The sequence below is a fragment of the Mesoplodon mirus genome, assembly GCF_964341445.2.
Source record: "Mesoplodon mirus genome assembly, chromosome: 1".
Lineage (NCBI taxonomy): Eukaryota > Metazoa > Chordata > Mammalia > Artiodactyla > Ziphiidae > Mesoplodon > Mesoplodon mirus.
Genome location: NC_138976.1, coordinates 64,365,316 through 64,393,150, shown reverse-complemented (window position 1 = coordinate 64,393,150; position 27,835 = coordinate 64,365,316). Strand labels below are relative to the sequence as shown.

General features: G+C 37.5%; 1 protein-coding gene across 7 annotated transcripts in view; it reads right to left on the bottom strand.

Annotated features, from left to right (window-relative positions):
* MPDZ (multiple PDZ domain crumbs cell polarity complex component) overlaps window positions 1-27,835 on the bottom strand; it is a 156,924-nt gene that overhangs the window by 45,474 nt on the left and 83,615 nt on the right. For all 7 annotated transcript variants that reach the window (XM_082628525.1, XM_082628527.1, XM_082628530.1 and 4 more), the window contains 5 exons: window positions 22,428-22,712; window positions 22,055-22,178; window positions 13,271-13,469; window positions 6,654-6,758; window positions 2,907-2,999 (listed from right to left, as the gene is read on the bottom strand). In XM_082628525.1, coding sequence (XP_082484651.1) covers window positions 2,907-2,999; window positions 6,654-6,758; window positions 13,271-13,469; window positions 22,055-22,178; window positions 22,428-22,712 — 806 coding nt within the window. The remainder of the gene's footprint in view (window positions 1-2,906; window positions 3,000-6,653; window positions 6,759-13,270; window positions 13,470-22,054; window positions 22,179-22,427; window positions 22,713-27,835) is intronic.

The following is a 27,835-nucleotide window of genomic DNA, read 5'->3' as shown; positions in this document are numbered from 1 at the left end:
TATGATGATTATAATTATGATTACTGAAGTAATGTCAACAAGGTATAGTATTCAATTCATATGACAAATGAGCAAATGTGTACCCCAGCACCTCAATCCTGTTATGCCTATACATTGTTTACTAAGATAACTTACCATTTTCTACCCATCAGGTTGACAAAAAGTTTTTAAATGATCATATGATGTGGTAATAAAGATGTGGGGAAAAGAAAACTCTTATATATTAGAAATAAAAGTAAAAATTGGTATAGTCAATTTAAAAAGCAATTTGACAACTTCTAGTAAATAATACAGTTAAATCTATGAGCCAGCAAGTCCACTTTGGGATATACACCTAGATAAATTCTCATCCATACATATAAGAAAATAAGATATAGTTACTGCACAGAATTATTATAATAATAATTACTCAAATATCAATGAGAATTAACTGTGGTATACTCATATACTGAAAGGCACTGCAACAAATAAACTGAATGAAATAGATATTTAAGTATCAACATGATAGATCTCCAAGACATCGGTTTGAGAGAAGAGTAAGTAAGCTGGAAAATGATACATACAGTATGATACAATCCTGTACATGAAAATCACACAAAGGTGTAACACAGATTATTTACAATCTTAAAATTTACGCTTTGCTAAAAAGTATTCTCTATTTCCACACAAAGTAAATTTTTCTTGACTGCATGAAAAAATGTCCTACCAGGTTTCCAATGTTGTAAAGCATATTCATTAACACTTGTTCCTCATTTACTAAAAGCTCTGGCTATTTTGGTAAGCTTCCTCATGAACTTCGATGAACTTTCCCCCCAAAATACCTTAGTGCTTCTATGTAGGTTAGGGCGGGCAGAGTATCTTCTTTAAGATTTATGGAAGCTCCAGACATATCCTCTCTGTAAATTAGTTACTGCCTTTAGAGACACCTCTTAGGCTGACGTGAAGGCTAAAATCGAGGATAAAACTATAAAAATCTTCTGGTCCATAAGTTATACCCTTCTCATAAGAAAATTTCATAATGATTCCTGTGATCAACGCTTTATTTTCTTTGTTATGAATAATGATGATGAAGATGCTGATAAGACCGACACTGACTGAGTGCTCACTCTGTACTGGGCACTGGACTAAGGACTCTACATGCATTATGATACTGAATTCTCCCCTAAATTTAAAAGGTTCTATTATTTATTTTTATTTTTAAATTAAAAATTTAATTATTATTTCAAATATGTTTCTTAAGTGAAGTACAGTTGCTTTAACATATATTAATGTCAGGGGTACAGCATAGTGATTCAGTATCTTTACAGATTATACTCCATTAAAATTTATTACAAGATCATGGCTATAATTCCCTGTGCTGTACAGTATATCCTTGTTGCTTATCTATTTTATACACAGTAGTTTATATCTCTTAATCTCTTACCCGTAATTTGTCCCTGCAGCCTTCCCTCTCCCCTTTGGTAACCACTAGTTTGTTTTCTATATTTGTTAGCCTGTTTCTGTTTTGCATATACATTTGTTTGTTTTATTTTTTAGATCCCACATATAAGTGATATAATACAGTATTTGTCTTTCTCTATATGATTTATTTCACTAAGCATAATATTCTCTAGGTCCATCCATGTTGCTGCAAATGGCAGAATTTCATTATTTTTATGGCTGAGTAGTAACATTCCACTGTGTGTATATATACATATATAAAGATATATAATTTCATCTAATATTTATAATTCTATCTAACTTGCTTCTGCCTCTTTCTTCAAATAAACAAGAAACTTAGTATCTTATAATATTTTTTCTGCCACAGATCTACCACTTATATTCTCAATGTGGGTAATAATGTAGAAAGACCTTAATTTCTCTAAGCAGTCTAAACAGTTTTTAAAAAATTCAAATCAAAAAGTCACTTTAGATGGCTGAAAATGCTTACTGTCTTTTGTGAAAGCAACATAAAAGGTCTCCTATACTTTGAACAGGATTTGACCTAGAGAATGTTTACATGTGATGGCTGTAGCCTCAAGCTCATTGGTGAGCAAGGAAACTCATCAAACTGTACTACACATCTGCAGAGTAGAAATTTTTCTCTCTCGAGAATTTTATTTATTCATTGTAGAATAAATATTAAGTATTTACTATGTAAAAGGCACCTTTGTGATGGTCACTTTTAGATCTGTTTAGAGAAAGTACCCAACGATTACTTATATTTTACACTTAATGCAAAATACCTTACATTTTTCTTTAATTACTTTGTGTGTCTCTATATCTTGCCTCCCCAAATGCATAATAGCCTCCTTAAAGGCGGTATTTATGCCTTACACTTCCCTGTTTTTCACAAAATCACCTGCCTCTCATCTGGGTCCATAATCAGGATTCAAAAAATTCCTATTAGACTGAATTTGATTCTACTCAGCATGAACATGAAAATACACCTTGGTGATACACAGTAGTATATCCGAGCAGATGTAGGGAAGTCGTCTTTTCTATTATATATGAGATTCGTTCTAGAAAGAGCATGGGTTAGAATAACTGCAGCCTATGATAAGATGCTTACACACACATTTTGAATATATATGCTTGAATATCTAGTTTCTACAAATGCTAGAGAAATTTCAAGTTAACATTTGGTGGTTTACCTAAGATCAACTATACAAAAAATATTCCAACTACTTATGCATAATTTTCTCTAGTTTATTTAGTCCCTACTATGTGTCAAATCCTCAAATACATGTTAGTTTTAACCCTGTGTGATACAAATTATCTTCTCCACTGTGCCCATGCAGAAATGGAGGGTAAGGGATATTAAACTACTTGCTCAAAGTCACAGTAGCAAGTTGTAACCCAGTACTTGAAACCACCCCTCCCTATCTTTAAACACCAAGTAGGTGGAAGACTGAAATAGTTCTTACCGCCTGGATTGATTCCAACTGCTGTACGTTGCATTTTGAAGTTCACTTTCTTCCCCCTCTCCTTCTTCTCGCTCTGGTAGCTCTGGAATGTCTCTGTTAAAGAGTTACAAAGTGAGTACTCCCAAATCCTAGTAAAGCCATGCAAGGTTGTCTTATATGTACTTTATTGTTGGTTTGGCTAAAAATGCAGAACTGCTTTATATTTTCACCATACTTAACTAATAAGTAGATAATAATTTACATTAAGGGGAAAAATAAAACCTGTATTTTATTTTACATAAAATAAAAGTCTTATATTAGAATCAATCTACTATAACTGAGTCTGGAGATATAGCAGAACACAAAGAATCTTTTCTAGTCTTTCTCTTTCCTAATGAAACATGGACGAAGAAAGGAAAGGCATGAAAAGAAAGGGAAAATGCCAGAATTTTAAAGAAAACTATTCAACAAGTTATTTCTTAAATGCTTACCGTGCGCAAGAAAGTAGAAGTACCATGTGGGTTATAAGCTTGCAAAGCCCTGATAGATCCCTGGCCTGAAAGAGCTTATCACCAAGTACACCAGGAATGTAGCATCTCTGCTTCCTCAGGATGGACCAGTGCTTTCCCTTCAACTTTTGAAGACAGATGGAAAATGCTTATGGTCCAGCTCAGCCCATCCAAAGGAGCCAGACACAGAATTCTCCTTACAGGAAGCAGTTTACAGCACGCTTCTGTTCAAGGTCAGTTTTCGATTTCTGTAGGAATTCAGATTTTGCCAAATGCCAGGCATACAGCAAAATGTGTCCAATCTGTTAACTGACTATAAATAAAACCATAAAATAATAACCTTGTCAAGAAACATTTTGTTTTCCCAAAGGAACACTTTGCATTGTAAGGCATTGTAAATGGCATTGCAAGGGCCATAGAGAATGGTTAAATCAATTACGGTGTGCCTTACGCTGTTAGTAAAAAATGGATTTCTAAAGAAATAGGCCTACATATTCTTTTGAAAATAGAGAAGGCTTTAAAAACTCTAATTCAATAAATGTTTGCAGTTGATTTTTATAGAAATTGAAAAAATCTCAAGACAGTATATGTTCAGATCATATCCATTCTCCCCTGACAGGAATAATGAATTTGATTCTACCCAGCATGAACATGAAAATACACCTTAGTGATACACAGTAGTATATCCGAGCAGATATAATTCTGTCAAATTATATCATCTTCAGACTTTGAGATCAGAAGTCATCTAATCCAATAATCCGACTGTGTTTGAATGTTTCCCAACATTTCTGCCAAACAATTTGTCCAGGCTCTCCCTGAATGTCTCATTCTTTCTCTGACCTGAATGTTAGATTTTTGTTTTTCATCTGTTAAAAGGAAATCCACCTGCCTGTGGTTCCTACCCATCGGTTTTGTGACTAAATTCCCCCCTGTGTAAACTGAGGAAGGAGACTCTGAATGAGGCTGGGGTCCCCAGAACCTAAGCCCGACAGTGTGACACGATGGTTGAGAATGGATCCAAAGAAGGATTTTCAAAACGATGTTAAGAAGCTGACTGAGAACTAGTCTGAGTGAAGCTCAATCCGTAAGATGCAAGGCAGATACAAGGCCTAGCCCTCTGGAAACACCACTGGAGAGAATATGATAGAAAAAGCAGGTAAGGAACATAGACAGGAATGAGAACTTTGAAAGAGTACCTAAAATATTCAGTTCTTACCCCTAAAGCCCAAGCTGGGGGAGCTGCTCAGACACAAGCACACACATTACATCACATGCTTCTGCCCTTTGAGCTATAAGATGATGAATATCCTGAGTCTTCTGATACAAAAACCCCATTCTCTTCAAATGATTCTCCAATCTCGAATCATTTCACTAACCCAGATATGCTCCTGTAAATGTGTTGATTATTCTTTATCCATCCTAGGCTGGGGTTTATGGGTCTTGGGTCATGTGCTCCAAAGAGCAGAATGGACTGGTTCTGTTCCCCAGCACTCACTCAGCCAAGAATGAATTTTGCACCCGTGTTTGCTATTGAATATCAACGAAATTTCTGTCAACTATAATAACTAACTCTCTTTCATGTGCATTTCATGTGCACATTTCATGTGCCAGAAATTGGCACAAAGTCACACAGTGAAGGAGCAGAGGTGAGACTTGAATTGAGGCCATCTTATTACAAAACCTGGACTCTCAACCTCCATGCTATGTTGCCCCATATTTTTATACTGGGCTTGTGCAATTCTTCTTTTTTGGATCCAATGGTTAAGAACATGGAGCCTGACTGCATGCATCTAACCTTGACTCTGCCACTTACTAGCTATGAAACTTGGGCAAGTAACTTAACCTCTCCGGTGCAGATTCCTCCTGTGTAGGATGAAGACCATTTTGTTTTGAGCACCCTTATATTAATAGCAAATATACTTTTTCTGCAGGGAAGCAGCTAGTCACAGCACTGTACAATTCAGGCCCTTCTCCTTTCTGTGCTGGGAGGGAAGCACAGTGCTGAAAGTGGCTCTTTCGCTCTAATAGTAAATTTTTGAGTGCTTTTAAGGCCTCAGAACTTAGTAAGAATACCATGTTATCTTGGCATATTCTTTAATTAAGCCATCTGAAATGATATTTCAGAGGACACCAGAATTACTGATTTTACCACTTCAATAGGAAGTACCTGATAGTTGTAATCAATTCATGTCATTAACCCCGAGATGGAAATTCTAGACAGGAGTATGGCTGAGTTTTGTACAGGGTGGAATGAATACTCCTTTTCCCATAAAATTCAAGAGGCCCTAAGGGCCATGACATTCTTTGCTTTTATTAAACACATAACACACCTTCCCTTCCCTGACACTTTCTGGATAGCTGCAGCCATGTGCAATTTGTAGAGGAAAGAGCAATGTGATATCGTGACGTCTGCAAAGTCACTGGACACCAGGGTGCCCTGGGATGTTAGAACTTTTGTGAGCAAACCTCAGAATGTTTGCAAAGCCATTTTTCTCTACAACATGCTTAAAGAGAAATCTGTTACTCAGTTGCTAATGCAACTGAAAAAAAACAGGCCCACAGCTGGAAGTGTAAAGTGGTTCATTCTTCCCGGAAAGGCAGTATGACATTATTTCTCTCCCTGTGCTGAACTCAGCAGCATCAAAACCTAGTTTCTGCCTTTCCTAATGGGGGAGTGGGGGGGGACTACTTTTCCTGTATTATTTAAAGGTTCTTAATACACTGCATATCAAAAGGCTTTAAAAAGCCATATACACTATTTCCTAACATGCATATATACAAAGACATTCAGCTCAACGTTCTCCAAAGGAGTAAAAACATAACTATTGAAAATGTTTCTGAATCTGTATGTACGTTAATAAAGAAATAAATAAAATTTCTGAAAATGTTTGCTTATGAAAGAGGAAAAGTGATACAATACCATACAAATTGTAGGTTCCAGGGAGTTAATGAAATCATACTCATATCTGGGGTAAATTCCCAAAACTCAATATGTTGAAAGTGCTATACTGAGTGGTACAACTAAAGATGTTTTAATTTCTTGATTTGATTTTTCACAGTTTTTTCCAAATTTTCCACAATATATGATCACTCCTTAAGTAATATGGGGGAAAGGGGTGAATATTTTTTAAAATCTTGAAAGAGAGAAAAGGAATTCAGTCTTTTTCATTTCTACTACTCTCTGACTCTGGATTCAAAACTCTTCTTTATAACTTGCTGTATCATTCATTCACTGTAGCAGATTTACAATTTCACTTACCTGCCAGTGTAGGAAGAAAAAATATCCAGTGCCATTATTCCTCCAGATTGTTGTCCCAAACTTATTTTGAACTCTTCTAAATGTTCTGCAGGCACATAAGTAATTCTGGAACAAGACACAATCCATGAAAGCAAAGGGAAGCAAAGTTTTGCCTGTTAGCGGAATCTTCCAAAATATAAAATAAAATTATATTGTCTCTTCACCTCTACTTTTTCACACAACTCATTTAAATTGGCTTAACTCAGTAGAGAATCCAAACTTCAAAAGGATAAAGTATCCTATAAGCAAGAATAATAACAGAAATTAAAATGTTAAACACTGCTGATAAACTATGTGTTTACCGATAATTATATGGGGGAGGAAAACAGCATAATGTCTATTTCCAGATGAGAACACTAACAGGAATTTTTTGAAATTAAAGGGATCTATAAATCCTTAGAAAAATAACTGTCAGTAATAACATTATTTTGTCCAAAGATTTTTGGGTTCTTTAGCAGAAACAAATTAGGTGAACTCTATTAAAACATTGGGTATACCAAATTACTTTACATTCTCCCATAATACACAATTAATTTTGGACATTAACAAGTATTACCAATAAGCATATCCTAGCTTTATTAAATTATTAACTCTCAAGTCTGAAGTTTAACTATTATAAGTTTATGTAAAGATTCTGTTACTAATTTGTAGCAACTTCTTATATGTTCATTTTCGTTTCAGAGAAAAGCCTACTGTGTACACCTGAATGGTCTCTTACTAATTCAACAAGTGCTGGCTGAATGCCTATAATGTGGAAGGCACAGAGTAAGATGCTTATTACAGCTATAATGCTTAGAAACTGACATTTGAAAATTTAAGTTTACTGCTGTCCTATCAGGCTACACAACTGATTGACTTAAGTAGTCGGTTCTGAGATCCTCAAATTAATGAATAGTAAGGCAAGACAAAGAATGCATTTGAAGTCGGTTCAGCATATTTGTGCAAAGAAACAAAAGTATGTATCAAAAATCAAGAAGACTATTAAAAAAGTCTTCACAAAAATCATGAAGACTATTAAACTGGCTAACCAGAGCTTACCCATGAAGACAATAGGTATCAAAACCTTAGCACTAAAGGGCAAAGAAAAAGGATTGTCTTTCATGTTATAATAGGAATTATACCAATGGCATAATTTATTGAGTGAGGAAGGTATATAATTTCAGACATCCTGGTGATTTCCATAAAAAGCATTCACTCTGTGAGCTCGCTTAGGTTTAGAGTCAGAGGACACAGTTCTGCTGCTTCTCCGGAGTGTTCTGGTAGGGTAAATCACCACCCATCAATCTCCATATCCTCAATCACAAAAAGGATGGCACTTTTTATGAGGCTATTGTAAGCCAAGAAGCACAATACAGACATAACACAGTGCTCTAACAGAGCGTCAGCCAGCCTGGCCACACCTGATCATTCTGGCATAAGCCGTGGACCCTTCCGACACTTTGTGACACTTTTACCTCAAGGATCAAACTGAAGTAAAAAACACAGTTTCAGTGGATTTAGGACTAGGCTGGGTGAGAGAGTGGCATCTTAATTCTGGAGCTACTTTATTTATTCATCTATAAAAACACCTTCTCTATAGTGTTACAAAAGTATACTGAATAGCAAATTTGCATTTATCCCTTCAAAAATAATGAGTCGAAAATGTTTAACACATTAGGTTGGGGAAGAAGACTGACTGCCTTTACACAAAGAAAAATAAAACATAAAACCTGAAAAGCCTATTCAAGAAAACTGGTATTATTTCTGAAGGTTCAGTGAAGTTAAAACTCATCTAAATAATACCTTAAGAAAAAAAGCCAGGAAGAGGTGAGGAGAAAAAGCTAGAACACAACAGGCAAAATAAAAATAATCAGTTAAAAGTATTTAATTTTTTAATTGGTTTGAGAAGGAAAAGCTGTTTCTATCCCAAACACTGTTGAAAATGAATTATCCTCTATATTTATTCAAAGGTGTTTACCCTTTACCAAAAGGTGGGGGAGGAAGAACTTTACAAATATTTTTCTTATATTTTAGAGCAGTGAGAAAGAGGAAAAAAAGCAGTTTTCATAAATATTTAGCCCAACACAGACAGCAAGGCCATCAGAACAAGCATCCCACAATGCATTAGCCCATGCAGAACAATTATAATACATGCCTGGTCACACTGCCATAAAAAGCCTCCAGACACCAACCAAGAACACCAAACTACATTATGAACTGCATAAACACATTGAAACTGCTTATTTGAGAATTGTATTAAAAATTCTTAAAGGCAAACTAACCTTAGATTACATGTGGAGTGGAAGAAAAAGAATAGCATTAGTGATGCTGAAATGTGACACAGCTATTAATCCAGAGGTTGCGTCTACATATGCAGACAGGATCACTCCCTGAAAAAAGAGCTGGAAAGCTTAGTAGTAGGAAAATATGATTTTCAAATGAGTTCACAATCACCAGTACAATGTGAAAATGTAACCATCTCATAGCTCTGTTGGAAGTATGTTCTTACATAAAGAAGAAAAAAAAAAAGCCAAAATGTATATACACTGAATCTCTATCTGGGTCTATCCCCACATCCGGATGTTACAAAAGCATGAAGAGGTTTCACAGACAAGTTGTAACACGCAGTCATAATGAGCTTTTCAATCACCATTACTCACACATAAAAGGGGGCTCGATCGTCAGCAGGTGCTGCAGAGAATCTAGAATGTGAAGCATACACCGCAGCATCTTTTTACAATGGTGTTAACAAATGTCAATGTCTTGCGCTGAATGTGAGACGCATACATATGTAGTTAAAAATGGGTGCTCCTGGTTGTTTTTTCCCCTTTCCACCTCCCTCCTATCTACACCTCCCCCAGAAAAGCATCTGCTCTTTACTGGTGTCTATAGCAGTGATTATTAACAAGCATAGAAAAATGTAACTGTAATCAATCTTTTATTCCTTGATCAGGAATTCATCCCACACTTTAGGTTAAGGCAGGTGAATTCTGATTCAGCTCGGTAATTATCTGGCAGATGTTACAAGCAGCTGCCGCTAAGCACAAAACCCTGGCTATTATTACAGAAATATAAGCACTCCTGGCAAGGTGGAGTGTGAAGTGAAACAGAATGCATTCTGGTGAGGCTTCACATCTGGTTTTCCATAGAAAATAATGAAACCTGGAACTTACACTGGCTGTTCCTGAACTCTTGAAACTCGAATTATCTACCCAGGCACGCACGAACACGCATACACAAAGTTCCTAGTCATCTCTCGTAAGCGGCAAAAAAGAAGCCAGTGTGTTGTCTCAATAAGCAATGCTTTTCCTAAAACCAATCAGTTATGTAACTGAACCAATTAGAGTCCTTTTTTTTAAGTCCCTGCAATACATTCCTCCACCACCAGCCCAGATTAAGCTAGCTTCCTAACAAGAAATCAAGAGGAAGGAAGAGACATGGATGGAGCCTAGATTAAAGCAATGACCACAACACCTAACTGGCACTTAACATTATGGTTCCATGCAGAGTAATGGAAGGACTAGACTTTCCATTTGGAAGGATTACCCACAGTTTTCAAGGTAATTTTAAACCTTTTGCTTCACGAAAGCAAGTAACAGGGAGGAGAAATGGCCAAAAACACTTCATGCAAAATGCATGGAACACATTGCTCAGTCCTGGTCAATCTAAATGGCTATCTGTTTTACCACTTGACATAATTTTTCTAAAAAAGGATTATATGATTCTCATTTCTTTTTATCATTTACCCAATGAGTCAAAACTATAGCCATCCTAATCACAGCTTTAATAGGATACCTGAGGAGAAATCAATGTAATTTGTGGGTGTGTCTGTGAGTGTGTGTATGCACGCATGTGAGCATGTGAGAAAGAGACTGACTGACAGACTGATTTCCAGAGGAGGGAAGGTTGTAGGATTTTTCTTATTTTCTCTTTTTAATGTAAGATACTACATTATATTTTGCTTCCTGGAAGCCTAAAGCAATTTTTTATGAAACTAGCTCTCTAGATACTCTTCACAGTCTTAATAAAGCTGCTGAATGCATAAGTGGGTAAATCCTGGTGCTAAATCAGAGGATGGGAAAACAAACAACAAAACAAATCAAAACAACCTCCCCCCCCCCAAAAAAAAGCACAAAACAGGAAAGGAGAAAAAGGCTTTGTAGCTTGAAAATGTACCTGACACCTTTTCTACAGTTGACTAGGTACATGACTTACGCTAAATCAATGTCACAATGATCTTATTTTGGGGCCACTTTTTAAGATCTGCAGTACATTAGGACAGCGAGGTAAGGTTAAAACCAAGCACCGATTCTAGTGCTCAGTGCCAAAAAGTGGACAGAAGACCTGCATCAGGGCTCACGACATAAGACGTGCATTATCACACAATAAATCAAATGATCAGTTACGAGGCCATCTGTATTTTGTAGTACCTCAAAACTACATAAGCTAAAACCCCAGCAGTAAAGAGTCTCCATGCAGATCCTTATCATTCATCTTTGAAGCAAAATGAATGGACACTAACTAGCCTGCAAGTGGTGAGGAAAGCACTTAACGTTTCTCTTTTTATTTATTGTAGAGGCACTGACATTTTTAATGGTCTTCGCTTGTACTTGCATGATTAATAAGATAATTATGGAACCGTCACATGATCTGATGATCTGTTTCATTATAAAATAAAAGTCAAAAAGGCAGGCAAATATATGAAAGCCTGTGAGTGAAATTCTGCCCTAAAATTAAAACCTCCTTTTTATAAGACAGCAGAATGCACTCTAAACAGCATATATTTTTCTGCTTTTTATTGACAGAAAAATGAGAAACAGGTTGTAAACACAGTTTTCTTACCTAAGCTCTACTAGTATGTATTTTGCAGAAGAATAATACAGAATTCAGTCAGTTAGATAATATTAATACAAAAAAGTCTCCCACACTAGTATTCATCACATCAATTTAAAGTAAACAATCTTTCCTTGAACTCTTATTTTACTATTTTATCCCTTATATGCAAATATTCAATTATTAATGCTAGAGAAAAAAGGAACGCTTTTACATTGTTGAGGTGTGACAATCAAGTTATGAACTGATTTTTATGCTGGCTCAAGAAATGTCTAGTGGGCTTCCCTGGTGGCACAGTGGTTGAGAGTCTGCCTGCTAATGCAGAGGACATGGGTTCGAGCCCTGGTCTGGGAGGATCCCACATGCCACAGAGCAGCTAGGCCCGTGAGTCACAACTGCTGAGCCTGCGTGTCTGGAGCCTGTGCTCTGCAACAAGAGATGCCGCGATGGTGAGAGGCCCGCGCACCGCGATGAAGAGTGGCCCCCGCTTGCCACGGCTGGAGAGGGCCCTTGCACAGAAACGAAGACCCAACACAGCAAGGGTAAATAAATAAATTAATAAACTCTACCCCCAACATCAAAAAAAAAAAAAAAAAAAAAGAAATGTCTAGTGACTTAAAAAACAAACCACATATATGACATACTTTTAATACATTATGGGATGATGAGACATTTAAACACTTCCTGACAAAATAGCCTATATGACCTACCATCAGACCATATCAACATTTTGGTGAATTCTCTTATATCATGAGGCAGTTCAACAAAGGATAAATTATGGGTCAGACTGACACTGTTCTTATACGATCTTTACCATGCCTGGCTCTTAAAGAACTGGCTGACTTGGAGGATTCATACAGATCATTAGGTAGTGCACAATTTGCTCTACTGAGGCCAATCCAAACTTCTTTGTAAGTTCCTAAGAGTGGACTGTCCTGCTCTATGAAAGATATTTCATATCTCTCACATCTAAGACTTTTGCAGAAATCACTGGAGAATTAAAAATAAAAATAGAAGGCAACACTGTTTTTAAGTATAGCTGTCCCTAGGTATCCGCAGGGGATTGGTTCCACGTGCCCCCATGGATTCCAAAATCCATGGATGCTCAAGTCCCTTACATATAAAATGGCAGAGTACAGTTGGCCCTCTAAACCCACGGTTCACTCAACCTCAGATGGAAATTTTGATCCAAGGTTGGCTGCCCCTGAGGATGCAAAACCCAGAGAGAGCTGACTGTGTATTTACTGAAAAAGATCTGGGTATATTTGGACCTGTGCAGTTCAAACCTGTGTTGTTCAAGGGTCAACTGTATTTCAGTATTGTTAGTATTAAGAAGTTATTGATTGTAGATATAGTGTCCTAAAGACTACAATCAGGGCCTCCCTGGTGGTGCAGTGGTTGAGAGTCCGCCTGCCGATGCAGGGGATACGGGTTCGTGCCCCGGTCTGGGAGGATCCCATATGCCGCGGAGCGGCTGGGCCCGTGAGCCACGGCCGCTGGGCCGGCGCGTCCGGAGCCTGTGCTCCGCAACGGGAGAGGCCACAACAGTGAGAGGCCCGCATACCGCAAAAAGAAAAAAAAAAAAAAAAAAAAGACTACAATCAATAACTTCTCAGGAATAGTCAAATTCTTCAGTGATTTATATTAAATAAATATATAATAATTTTTGTATATCAAACAGAAGTATGTACTGAGAAAAAAATCCTGATTAATGAATTGAAATTCCTGAATTTCCCAAGCCAAAATAGGAGCCAAATGATACTTACTTTATGTCTGGCCCAATGAGAGAATGTCTTCTCAACATGGCTCGTGCCTGAGTATTGGTTAAACTGATAGTAGATTCTTCATTAATAGACAAGATGCAGTCCCCAACAGCAATCCGACCATCTCGACTAATGGCACCTCCATGAATAATGCTTCGAACAATCATCCCCAAGCCATCTTTATTAGCACTTACTGTCATTCCTATGGTAAAGGAGGGATACATATTAAATGCATGACTTTCATGGTCTCTCAAGGCAATAGAAACAAAAGCAAAAATAAACAAATAGGACCTAATCAAATTTATAAGCTTTTGCACAGCAAAGGAATCCATAAACAAAACTAAAAGACAACCTACGGACTGGGAGAAAAGATTTGCAAATGATGCAATCAACAAGGGCTTAATTTCCAAAATATACAAACAGCTCATACAACTCAATAACAAAAAAACAAACCACCCCATCAAAAAATGGGCAGAAGAGCTAAATAGACATTTCTCCAAAAAAGACATACAGTTGGCCAACAGGCACATGAAAAGATGCTCATCAACATCACTAATTATTAGAGAAATGCAAATCAAAACTACAATGAGGTACCACTTCACACCAGTCACAGAATGGCCATCATTAAAAAGTCTACAGATAACAAATGCTGGAGAGGGTGTGGAGAAAAGGAAACCCTCCTACACTGTTGGTGGGAATGTAAATTGGTACAGCCACTATGGAAAACAGTATGGAGGTTCCTCAAAAAGCAAAAATAGAATTGCCATATGATCCAGCAATCCCACTCCTGGGCATATACCCGGAAAAAAAACTATAATTCAAAAAGATACATACACCCCATTTACAATACACAGCGGCACCATTTACAATAGCCAAGACATGAAAACAACCTAAATATCCATTGACAGATGAATGGACAAAGATGTGGTGTGTATACACATACACACACACACACACACACACACACACAAAGGAGTATTACTCACACATAAAAAAGAACAAAATAATGCCATTTGCAGCAACATGGGTGGACCTAGAGACTATCATACTAAGTGAAGTAAGTCAGAGAAAGACAAATATATCATATGATATCACTTACATGGGGAGTCTAAAATATGACATAAACTTATTTATAAAACAGAAACAGACTCACAGGAAGAACAGACTTGTGGTTGCCAAGGGAGAGGCAGGGTAGGGGAGGGATGGATTGGGAGTTTGGGATTAGCAAATGTAAACTATTATATATACGTATAACTGAATCACTTTGCTGCACACCAGAAACTAACACAACATTGTAATTAACTATACTTCAATAAAATAAATTTTTTTTAAAAAGCATGACTTTCAAATTCATTTTAATTGAATTTAATAATCCCTATGGATTCACAGATAAAAGAATAGGAGTAACTTTTTCAGCAGTAAAGAAACAATCAAAAGGAAAGCATTAGTTTCTAACAAAAATATTTTTTAAGTAAATTTAGAAATGTTTGTGAAATTATACCTGAAGACACTCCATGTTAAATACATGAGAGATGAAACAGGGTCTACACTGTGGAGTGAATGTAGCTTAGGCTATGTGATGTGTCATCACTTACACAGAAAGTTCTCTCAGGGAGAACATTTTAACAGTATCAAATCAATTTTATAATAATAGTTCATCTCTCACATATATGAAAGAATAAAGAGAAGGACTGTAAATGGAAAATTAGTTCTCTAAGAAACTCTCTGATATTACCTTATTTCTAGATCATTTGTTCATTTGGTATATACTTACTGTATGTTTACTATGTGCTAAACACTATTCTGGTAGCTTGATATAAAAAAGCATAACGGGCTTCCCTGGTGGCACAGTGGTTGGGGGTCTGCCTGCCGATGCAGGGGACGCAGGTTCGTGCCCCGGTCCGGGAGGATCCCGTGTGCTGTGGAGCGGCTGGGCCCGTGAGCCATGGTCACTGGGCCTGCGCTTCCGGAGCCTGTGCTCCGCAGTGGGAGGGGTCGCAGCAGTGAAAGGCCCGCATACCGCAAAAAAAAAAAAAAAAAAAAAGCATAACAGAATTCCTAACATCAAGAAGCTTGTATTCAAGTCTTATCCGCAGTGCCTATCACAGTGCCTGAACATACAGTAGTCAGTTGAATTAAACTGATGTGAACATTAATCTATTACCACTTTATTTCCAAATCTGAACTTCAACGAGCTCCAGATTTGGATATTTGATTGCCCTCTTGACATGGTCCCTGAATGATTCATAGGAAATACAACCCTAGTAAGTATAAAATTGAATTCCCTAGTCTCCATCTCCCCATATTTCTCCATTTGTCCTCCCGTTTTTGGTAATGGTACCACCATACTACTCTCCATTACTCAAAGCAGAAATGTTGGAGTTGCTCTGGATTCCTACCTCTCTCTCACTCCCTATATTTAATCCATCACCAAGTTCCACCATTTCTATCCCTAAAACTTATCTTGAATTCATTCACCTTTCTCCACATCCATACTAAACCTAGACCAAGCCAGCACTTCTCCTGCCTCATTTTCTGAACCAGCCTCATAACTGGGCTCCTGGCTTCCAAAGTTGTTCCTGCCAATGCATTCTTCTCATAGCAGACAGGGCAACCATTCAAAAAAGACAAACCACATCACATCACTCCCTTTGCTAACAATCCTTTAACAGTTTCCTATTGTGCAAATATACAACATACCTACATGGCCCTGTGTATATGGAACTCCTGGCCTGGCCCTCCCGACGTGTACCCTTCCTTTGGGCTATGCCCTCCTTGCCCCACGCCCCCACCGTGTTCCAGCAACATGGCCCTCTTTCAGAAATATACCTTGTCTCCCTTTTCAGAGTCTTCGCCTGACACCCCCTTTCTGCAGCTCTTGCACAGCTAACAACTTCTCACTCTTCAATATCAATTCCTCAGAAAAATATTCTCAACAAACCCATCTGAATTAATGCTCTCTTCTCCCCCTACCCTCACTCTATTCCTTCAAAAATATAAGACCTATTGAAATTGAAAACTTTACATAAAATAATATAAATTCACTTAAAACCAAGTACTAAAAGTTCCTTCCAAAACAAGATTATATAATTAAACAATATAAGGAGAGCTATAACTCTCTTATTAAAACTTTGAGAGAAGTCAATAATCTGTTTTTAGTTTTTTATAATATTTTTAAAAGAAATTCTCTCTGAATATTAACTTTAACTATACCAGATTAGACATGATATTTCAAATATTTTTTAAAGAATGATCCTGACTACAATATGTTTCCAGCCTGATATTTCATGCCTGGATTTGGGCCATCCAGGCTCCTAGTTACCATTTTCTGATAGGAATGAACCATTAATCAAATGTAGTTAAAAGATTCTGTTGAGATTCATACAAACGATTTTTTAAGTGCATTGTTATTAAGGAGCTTACTATAAACCAAAAAACAAGTTTAGACGCTGCTTCATCCAAGGTGGGTTTCATACGAGCAAAGAGGCTGGCTCTGAAATGTTTCCACAGGTACGCTGGTTTGCTCTGATGCTGCCATCTTTCCCACCAGGAACCACCAGACAACTATACTATAGTAAAATCAAAACGTATGACTACAAGACACAACTTAACTCAGTGGCCCATCCTGGGAATCTAACCCATCATCTTGTTCTCATTGGCACCATGCATTCTGCAATAAAGCAAGCCACAGACATGTGACAAGTCTTCACGAACTATGGTCAACATGACCTCTAAATTAATTCTTAACAACATGACCTCTAAATTAATTCTTAACAGCATATTTAACTCATGACTCTACCAGTTATTAAGGCTGTCAGGTCATGTCAACCACATGAACAAAGAGGTTGACATCAGTTAGCTCGGCTTGTACTTTCCTTTCACCAAATGATCATTTTCGGGCTTCAATAACTTCGAGGTAATATCCACTGACTAGATTTTGGTTGTAACTCATAACTCAATTTTTTCCTAAAAGAGGTATAGTAGGGATAGCCCAAACCATGTACTATAGAACCAAAAAACTGGTTCCAAATTTGAGTTCCAGCACTTCTAATCAGTGTGGCTTTGGGCAACTGACTTAACTTCACAATGGCCTGCATTTTACTCATCTGTGATATGGGGATAATGCCCACTTTTAGGGTTGTTTAAAGAATTTTTTGAGAAAAGCACATGTAGCGTTCCTTTCAAAGTGCTCAGTAAAGTACAAAAGAAAACTCACAGAATATATTTAAAAGACATCTCCAATCCAAAGCTACATTGCTTTCTAATGCCTTAGTGCAAATCGTAATTCAGCTTCAAAATGAAGCTTGTTACTACAGCAATGCCACTGCAGCTCTGAGTGACTCAAGGATTCACATGGCTTGTATGGTGTGTGAAAACCAGAGACAGACTCAGGTTTGAGTCCTGGTTCCAGAGAAATTCCTGAGTCTATGTTTCTGTACCTCATCAGCGAAGAAAAGGTAACACCTTCCTTTCCTTCTTACTTTTTTACCTTCAAGACCTAGTACAACATAATTAGCCAATGTACCACAGACCTATCAAAAATAATCAAGATTAAAATTTTCAAAGGTCACTATATGCATATGTACATAACTGTGTATATCTGCACATAACATCCCCCCCACTAAATTTAACAAAGTTTAAAAACCCCAGGTTATTCTTAAAATCACAGCAAATGGATGATGACAGCTTTTAGAGAAACCTATCATTTATTAATAATTTCTTCTGATTATAACTAGGAAAGAAACAAATTACCCAGAAAGTGAAAACTGCAAACAACTTCACATAAAGAAGAGACCTATTCTATGAAAATGTGTTCAGTGATAGACCCTTTCATGACACACTCTCCTACCAGCACAAAGCCAGTCTCAATTAGATATTCTAAAATGCTACCACACTTTTTGTTACTTCAAGTTGTAAAGGCAACACCTTCCTACATTAAAAGCTTAAATGAATGCTTTAATTAAATTGTTTTAATGTTCTACTGAGATTTTTAAAATAGGCCTTTTTCATTATTCCTTTACATCTAGTTACTCTGGGCATTGTAGAAATCTGAATATTGAAATCTCCTGTCAAATGAGGTAAGAGAGAAATATTCTTGCTTTGGCATACAGAATTTGCACTCCAAGATGCCACAGGAACTCAACTGGGCCCCAGGAAATCAAACAGCTAAGGACAAAGCCCTATAAGCATTTTGGGTTGTACATTATTCAAATAATGGAAACTAAGCAGAAAAGTAAAACTAAAAGATATATATTACATATATATGTTAACACTTTTATATTACAGTTTGGTTGGTAAACTAATGGTGTTATAATTTCACACAAGTAAGTGGTTTAGTCTCACAAAACAAATTAAAGAGTTCTTTTATATTTTAATGTTAAAATCAAACTACTGAGGTATAAATGGATTTCTGGATATGAAAGCAAGGACACTTCACCTTCTACTTTTTTTCCCCCCAAATCCTAATCATTTTGGTATATTTTTTAAAATCAAAACTCAACTGCTAAAGTAGAAGCAACCGAAGTTTCCAACGACAGATGAGTGGATAAATGAAATTTGCCGTAAACACACACACACACACACACACACACAGGAATATTATTCAGCCTTTTATTAATAAGGAAGGAAATTCTGATACGTTACAACATGGATGAACCTTGAAGACATTACAAAATAAGCCAGTCACAAAGGGACAAATACCATAGAATTCCATTTACATAAGGTGCCCAGAGTAGTCAAAATTTATAGAGACAGAGAGGAGAATGGGGAGGATGCCAGGAGCTAGGGGAGAGGAGGGAATGGGGAGTTAGTGATTAATGGGTACAGTTTCACTCAGGGAAGATGAAATTCTGGAGATGGATGGTGGTGATGGTTGCACAGCAATGTGATGTACTTAATGCCACAGAAATATACACTTAAAAATGGTTAAAGTGATCAATTGCACGTTACGTATCTTGTACTACACTAAAAAAAGGATATATCCTGATGTCGTAACAGAAAAAAACAAAAAAATCCATATGACTGTCTCAACAGATGAAAGAAAAGATTTCACAAAATTCAACATTCTCTCAGCAAACTAAGAACTGGTGAGCAATCCACAGGCTTAGACTGTAAAATCAGATGTACTCCAACCCCAGCTCTTACAGCAGCCTCCCAGCTGCTTCCGATCTAATTCATCCACCTGTTCCAGAATGATCATTAAACACACATCTGGTCACGTCACCCCTCTGCCCTTAGCTCCCACTGACCACTGGCACCTAAGGCAGGGGGTGTCCTGAGGGAGGTCCTGTGTCCTGCATACGAAGAACTCACCAGGCAGCTGTCTCCCACCTACCATTCCTTCAGCTTCATCTCTGACTTTGCCCGCCATTATGCCACACTTCACCCACACCAAACAAACTTCAGTGATGTTTCACGGTTCTCTGCCTTGGCTCTTCCGACTTTCCCAATGCCTCCACGAGGTGGTAGAAATCTCCTTCTTCAAGGACTAAATCAAACATCTACTCTTCTCTGAAACCTTTCTAGAAACTCCTCCACACTCAGAGAGCAGGGATCAACTATTCCTTCATTTAAGGCTTCAATGTTCTCTGCATGAGGGTTTCTCATGGCAGGTATGATATTTTAATGCACTGAGGATTTTAGAAGTCAGTTTGTCTACTCTCCTAACCTCATATTCCTTGAGAAAAATGATTATATAATGGTGTCTATGCATAGTAGCCAGAATACAGAAAATAATTAATGTTTGAGAGTTGAGTAAATAAATACACTAGAATAGGATCTCTCATATGGGCTCTGCAAAATTTCTGTCTTATGAGTTAATAAAAAAAAAATGGCCAATGACATGTGAGAAATGCTGCATCCTGTAACCTTTTCTTAGAGATCCACAATGCATATTTTTTTTTTCTATTTCTTTTTTTTTTTTTGCGGCACACAGGCCTCTCACTGTTGCGGCCTCTCCCGTTGCGGAGCACAGGCTCTGGACGAGCAGGCTCAGTGGCCATGGCTCACGGGCCCAGCTGCTCCGCGGCACGTGGGATCCTCCCGGACTGGGGCACGAACCCACGTCCCCTGCATCGGCAGGCGGACTCTCAATCACTGCACCACAAGGGAAGCCCCACAATGCATATTTGACTATCAAAGCTACTGAGTGATGAAAACAGAAACACCTGTCTCTTTAAGTTTATCACATTCCAAACTCTGAAACTTGGAACCCATTTAATAACTCCTATTAACAGCCTACAAAACTAGTATTATAAGCAACATGCTTTCAGAAACACTGCATTAGCAGATGAGATATTTTTGACATGTTTAGGTATCTATAGTACACATCCCATAATTAATGAATTAGAGAAAGTTCTGTAGCTTAAGTTATATATTATTCTATTAAATGTAGTATATAAGAAATAGTAAAGCTAATTAAGTAGAAATTCTCTGCTATAAGTCTCTATGTAGCTGCTGTTGGTAGCGCCCAGCTGCCAGCAAATGGAACAAAATCTAGAAGGAGGCAGAGACCGGAATCCCAGTCACCAGCTAAGCAACGCTGGCTTCTCTGCCAAGTCCAGAATTTAACAAGGAAACTAAACCCCACCACAGACACCAATGTAAAGGGTGCTGGCTTGGTTACATCCTAGAAGGAGGAAAAAGCTCTCTGAAGCACAGCTAACCAGAGAGTCTTGAGCTGTAATCAGACCTCCAGGGAAGCTGATTTATGGCCCTACTGATCAGCACCGAGCACTAAAGACAGAGCTGAGCCATGTCACTGCTCAACTCAAAAGAAGAACAAATGTGACCTGCCTGGATATAATTTTAGCTACTGTAATCAGGATTTTATTTCTACAGTGGGTCTTCTTTGCCCAATTCAGGAGATTTGGGATTATTAACCAGCCACAACCCTGTACAGGTAAAAGAGGACATAAAAATCCTGCCACCTGGGAAGGACTACTAAATAACTGCACTTAAATTTTGGTGGTTGCGCACCTCCTGTCTTTCTAGTCTTTATTTCAGCAAACGAAAGAAATTAAATACAAACTGACTTATGCATAACTGGTAGCATTCAAAGAAACTAATAATTTCCTTTTCCGAAGAATTTAGAATTCCAAATCGCTGACTTTTCATTTTCTAAGAATGCCTTTTCTGATTTGCTGTATCATACATAAACACTTGTATATCTTTTACTTGAATGGAAATGAGGCTCATGAATACTTGTAAATAACTAGGAGAGTGAGGGTTATAAGCTAGTCTGAATTAAACAAACCTGTTAACCATTTCAGATAAAAATAATGAGTACATAAAAAGAATAACCATAAAAACTAAGGGAGGGATCTCCCTGGTGGCGCAGCGGTTAGGAATCTGCCTGCCAATGCAGGGGACATGAGTTTCAGCCCTGGTCCAGGAAGATCCCACACGCCTCGGAGCAACTAGGCCCGTGCACCACAACTACTGAGCCTGTGCTCTAGAGTCCGCGAGTCACAACTACTGAGTCCGTGTGCCACAACTACTGAAGCCCGCACACCTAGAGCCCGTGCTCCGCAACGAGAGGAGTCACCGCAATGAGAAGCCCGCGCACCGCAACGAAGAGTAGCCCATGCTCACTGCAACTAGAAAAAGCCCGCGCACAGCAACGAAGACCCAACACAGCCAAAAATAAATAAATAAATAATTTTTGTAAATGCTTAAAAAAAAACTTATGGGAAATTTTACAACATCTATTATGTTACCTATACTCAAATATTTCCTCTTGGCCAGGGGTTTGGGAGGAAAGGTGTATGTGGAAAATAAGAAACTTACCCAGGCTAGAATTGCCTTTTGCTATCGTAATAGTCCTCTCGAAAGATTCTTTGGATATAGTTTGGAGCATGACACACTCAGCAGCAGAAGCCAGGGATCCCTGTTGAATTAAGAACTTGGAGCCCTGTCAGAAAATAAAAATAAGTCATGTGGAAAGGAAAACTAGACTTTGGAGTATGATTTCAACATCACCCATGTTCTCTAACTGGTTATGCTTTATTCAGCAAGAACCTACAAACAAAACAAGTTCATAGGTTGTCTTCTGAAAATCTCAGTATCAGGCAAGCGCTGGCTCCAGAGGAGCCAGAATAATCTAACCCCTCACTGTCCCCAACCTCATCATCATACGCAAACCATCTCTTGAGAATGTTACCTTTCCACCTGAATCAGTCAGCACAGGAGAACTCAGTTCTGCACTTGATATAACTTCATTTGGTCGGTGAGGTTCAGTCCAAACTCTTGTGTTGTCACATCTGTATTGCTGTTCAATAGCATTGGCAGGTGTATAATCATTTATGGTAAAGCCAGAAGCAGTCCCCATGCTCAAGTCCACTGAAGGCGGACTCTCGTCCCGTCTTTGCAGGAGATTCTGGGCATACAGCTCCTCCAAGGACATATGCAAGTCAAGTACTGGATCTGAGGAATTTTCAGTAACATCCTGATGATTAAAGAACAAAAAATAAACATTACGGCCAGAACTGCATCAATGCATTTCGTAAGATCTTAATGAACAACTATTTAGTGAAAAACAAACACAACATAATTTTTAACTACTCAAGAAGTATTAGCAAACATACATTCTTTGCTTACCTGATAGTCCAAACATGTTTATTTTTATAAATGATTCTGAATACATTTCCTGCAAATCATACATCTCATACTGAGTCATATTAGTACTTAAGATCATTAAGACATAATATTCTGTTCTACTCACAAATAAAATTACTCAGAGTTCAATACATATAAGAAAGTAAATATATATTTCTAAATCTCATTTAGAAAGTATTTCATATCCAATCTGTCTGAAAGTTTCTATTCATTATAAAATTCAGAAGATAAAGAGTATGACATTAATTGATTTCAATTTATAAGAACCTCCAAGAAAAACACTGTTTGGATAGGGATTTGTAGGTATTTATGTAGTTGAAAAGGAAGTCATACAATTCATATTTTTATAGAGAAATTTTTCTCAAATATTATGCAAGTTGTAGCAGAAGAAATAGTACTAAGAAATGGTGTCATAAGATGTAGGTTCTAATCCAGACTCTCTTATTAACAATCTATATATCACAGAACCCCTCTTGGCTCTATGTTACATAATTTCTAGAATTCCCTGAAACTCTAGAATTCTACAGATCTATGTAAATACATGTATCTACTTACAACCCATATATTGCATCACTTACGTGCTTTGGACAAGCAGTGCTCTTCCATGAACTGCTGTTGAATAAGTGTATTAATTGTTCCTTCAATCCTTTTACTGACGTTTTTAAAGTATAAAATTAGGGTATGAATACATTATCCTCAAAAAAGATTCAGGCCATACAGAGGTATATTATGTATGCATACAGAGTACAGTATGAAAGTCTTCCCTTATGGCTCATTCATCCAGTCCTTTCCTCAGTAGAAATAAGGGGCTGGCATCTGTTGGGTGTTTATTCATCAAATTTTTTATGTATCTGTCTAATACAAGCACAGATGCACACATTCACATGCACATATACGTGTTCATTTTTAAAATCTAAACTAAACTATATACTAAGTAGTATATTTCTACTTGCTTTTCTGAAGTATCTTTACTATCTTAACATGAGAGATATCCTTGTCAGTAAATATGTTGTCATTGACATATTCTGAATATAAAGTCATTGTGATATATACTGCAAGTATTTTCCAAGCTTGTCACTTGTCTTTCTTTAAAAATAAGTTTATTTATTTATTTATTTTTGGCTGCGTTGGGTCTTTGTTGCTGTGCGTGGGCTTTTTTATAGTTGCAGCGAGCAGGGGCTACTCTTCGTTGCGACACGCAGGCTTCTCACTGCAGTGGCTTCTCTCGTTGCGGAGCACGGGCTCTAGGTGCGCAGGCTTCAGTAGTTGTGGCACATGGGCCCAGTAGCTGTGGCTCGTGGGCTCTAGAGCGCAAGCTCAGTATCTGTGGCGCACAGGCTTAGTTGCTCCGCTACATGTGGGATCTTCCCGGACCAGGGCTCGAACTTGTGTCCCATGCACTGGCAGGTGGATTCCTAACCACTGCGCCACCAGGGAAATCCTTGTCACTTGTCTTTTAAGTTTGTATGTGTTATATACCTATACATGCTGAAGTTAAATTCTTTATGTGATCAAGAATTCTTTATGTAATTTTTTATGAAATTCTTTATGTAATCAAATTTGTCAATTTTTTTACGCTTCTGGGTTTTATATATTGCTTAATAATTCCTTCCTCTGCACAGAGTAAATGAAATGTTTTGTAGTATTTTTCTCCAACTTTATAAATGCTTAGTTGGCAGATTCAGTATTAACCCATCTAGAATTTATTTCAGGGTGTGGTGTGGGATATGGGTCTCTTTCATTTTTTTTCTAAGTTGGTAATCAATGACTCCAGCACAGTTTATTACACTCTTCTTGCTCAATCAAGTTTTCGTCTCTCTGGAAATATCAAATATTCCTCGTATAAAGCACTGAGGCAAGTAGGAATATCATACAAGCAAATACGATCTTTAAAATCCTCAGGAACAAAGGATAGAAAGTATCATCCTTCACACTCCTAGAACCTAAATAACAACCTGTTGGCTCATTCAACCAAATTTATTTTAGTCTTATGAAAAAAAACAAAACAATGTACTTACTAGAGAATTGGTTAGCTTGTGTATTACTAAATTAATTATAATAATTATCAGTAAATCATCCCTACCACTTCTCAAATAAAGATGACAATCAAAACTACTTTTCATCACAAAAAGAGGTCAAGCTGCCCTTGTTAGCTGGGGTTTACTATAAATCATGTAACAGAAATCTCCATGAATTATTCATGAAGGAGTTAACACAGGCACATAGAAAAGAAAGAGCTAATCAACATAGCAGACAACATACGCCTACTTCAGAAACATTTCTAGTTGCTGAACAACCGAGTTTTATTTTTAAAAGTCTCATGGATCTAAAAGAAAAGCAGTTCTTCCCTCATAAGATGTCCAAAAATAACTACGGTTTCCCAGTGCAACTTGGAATCTAAACTGAAGTCTTTCAAAATTCCATATTAATAGGTGCCTCCCCTTGACACATTCTTGTTCTCAGGAAAAATGGCGGAAAGGTTAAATTAAAATGCCAATTATATTTGAAAGTAGCTCTTTTTTTTATGTGCAATGCATATAATGTTATACTTGGGCACATTATTTACCCACAGAATATGTTTACATAGACGAGCTAAATACTTAAGCATTCACTGGACACAACCTGCTTTTTTTCAATAATAACTCTATCACAGAAGTCATTCTGTACTTTTAAAAATATATCATAAGCACAGCTGCTCCAACTTAAATTGTTCTCCCACTCTTTCTGAGATAAGGTACCCTTCCTTTATTATCTGTATTCTTATCCTACTGAGGGAAAAGGCAACAACTTTCATACCTTTGCGAGCTTGCAGTTTTGTCACTAAGACTTCCACAATCACTCTCATCATCTTGACTAGAATGATGTAATTAGTTTTTGATACTAACCCTTTCTCCAAAAAATAAAAATTAAAAAATGGTATCAACATTTTAAACTTAAATGTGAAGGCAGCAATATTTTATGCTATAGTACAACACTAAGTGGAGATTTGTTCCTCTAAATATGTAGATTTTTTAAAAAAATTATGGAATCCATTAGTTTTGTTTGGGGTGCAAGGTATGAAGAGGGGTTTCTATCGTGACAAACATGAAGTTCAACTTAAACTAGAAACAATAGCACTTCCTAGAGGGTCCAATATTCAGCAATGCAGGACATGCACCAAACGTAATCATTTCATCCCTGGAGCAAGAGTGTGAACGTGGGTGTACTAGGGAGTGTCGGGCATGGCCGTGTGGATAAGAAGAGGAGATTCATTACATAGCTATTGAATCTTTATTGATTGTACTTTTAAGCCAAAATAGGGAAAAATAAATGAAAGCATCTTCTTCCCCAAAACTATATTGAGCTTTTAAACGAAAGTCTACAAGCATTTAGTAAGTTTCTAAAACAATTATTTCTGCATTCTATTATGTCTTGGGGTGACAAAGAAAGGGGGGCAAAAAAATTATAATCGAAAACTTAAAACCTAGAACAATGAGAAAACCCATTGGCTTCTTGCCTTTAAAATCTACATTTCAGTGACCTGATTCTATTAATCCAAATACCATTGAAGTGGCCATATTTTTCAGATTCTTGAGTAATGGTTGTTTCCCTTAAGTCCTTAAATGGTAATTAATCAAATTAAGCAAATACAACTCCTTAAAAAAAAAAAAAAAGCAGAATGGTCCCCCAAATGGGAGAATTTTGTGCAAAGGATGTCTACCATATGCCTACAGCCCTATGCCGTCTAAGCAGCTGTCCTGGCCCAGGCTCTACCCTTAGGGGGAAGACCTCCCTCCATGATGAGTCCCTGCTCTGGGTGATCAGCTCTTGGAGCTTCCAGTGGCATACCTAGCAATGGTCCAAAGGCTTCTCTCATCAAGGTAAAGGAGAGAGGTAAAATTATTTGTGCATTTCCAGCCACCATTTAAGGCTACAAGATTATTACATAATTAGCAAAGTCAAAAGCCTGAGGAATCACTGAGATCCTCACACTCTATTCTATCCTTCTTTCAAATCTGTATGGAAGCTTCTTTGTTTTTCTTAAGAAAGTATCATACATGGTATGATTTTATCAATTAAAGAATTCCAAAGTAAGCTCACTTTTCTTTAAGAAAAATGGTCTACTCTATATTCTGTAACAAACTGCCATTCTTTTAAAAATAAGTTTAGTGCAAAGTAATAGGAAGATGAATGAACCATCTAATTTTTTTAATTTTCCAGTAAAATATCTAGGTACTAAAAAAATGCCACAAAACAAATACGCCAAAAAAAATGTTGCAGAGATTTACCATGATACACAAACAGCCCTACTTTCTAAGAAAACAGAAAGCACACAGGAGTTTCACAATGTGTTTTAAAACACCCTCATTAATATCTTCTTTGTTGTTTTGTAGTTTAAATATTTCAGATGATAGGCCAGCTTGCCAAAATTTGCTTCAACAAAAGAGTAAATTGTTTGGGCCTCCCTGGTGGCGCAGTGGTTGAGAGTCCGCCTGCCGATGCAGGGGATACGGGTTCGTGCCCCGGTCCGGGAGGATCCCATATGCCGCGGAGCGGCTGGGCCCGTGAGCCATGGCCGCTGAGCCTGCGCATCCGGAGCCTGTGCTCCGCAACGGGAGAGGCCACAACAGTGAGAGGCCCGCATACCGCAAAAAAAAAAAAAAAGAGTAAATTGTTTAATGAAAAGAAAAAAAAAAGGCAAACAGACCTCAGTAAGCCAATACGTTGTGCTGCATATAGCCAGCATTTGCCCTGTAAAATATATGCTTCTCAGTTTGCAGATTGTGTAATCCCTTTAAGTAACAATTACTAAGTTAAACAATGCAATCTGTCCCACTGGCAAGAAGGAGTGTGCTATGCTGCAGATTAGGAGATTCCATGAGGAGACGAACTCAGCTTCCAGCCCTGAGGCCAGTAAAGATGGAATCTGTTCCAGACAGTACTCAGTCAGATAGACAGTCTCAGGTGTGGTGA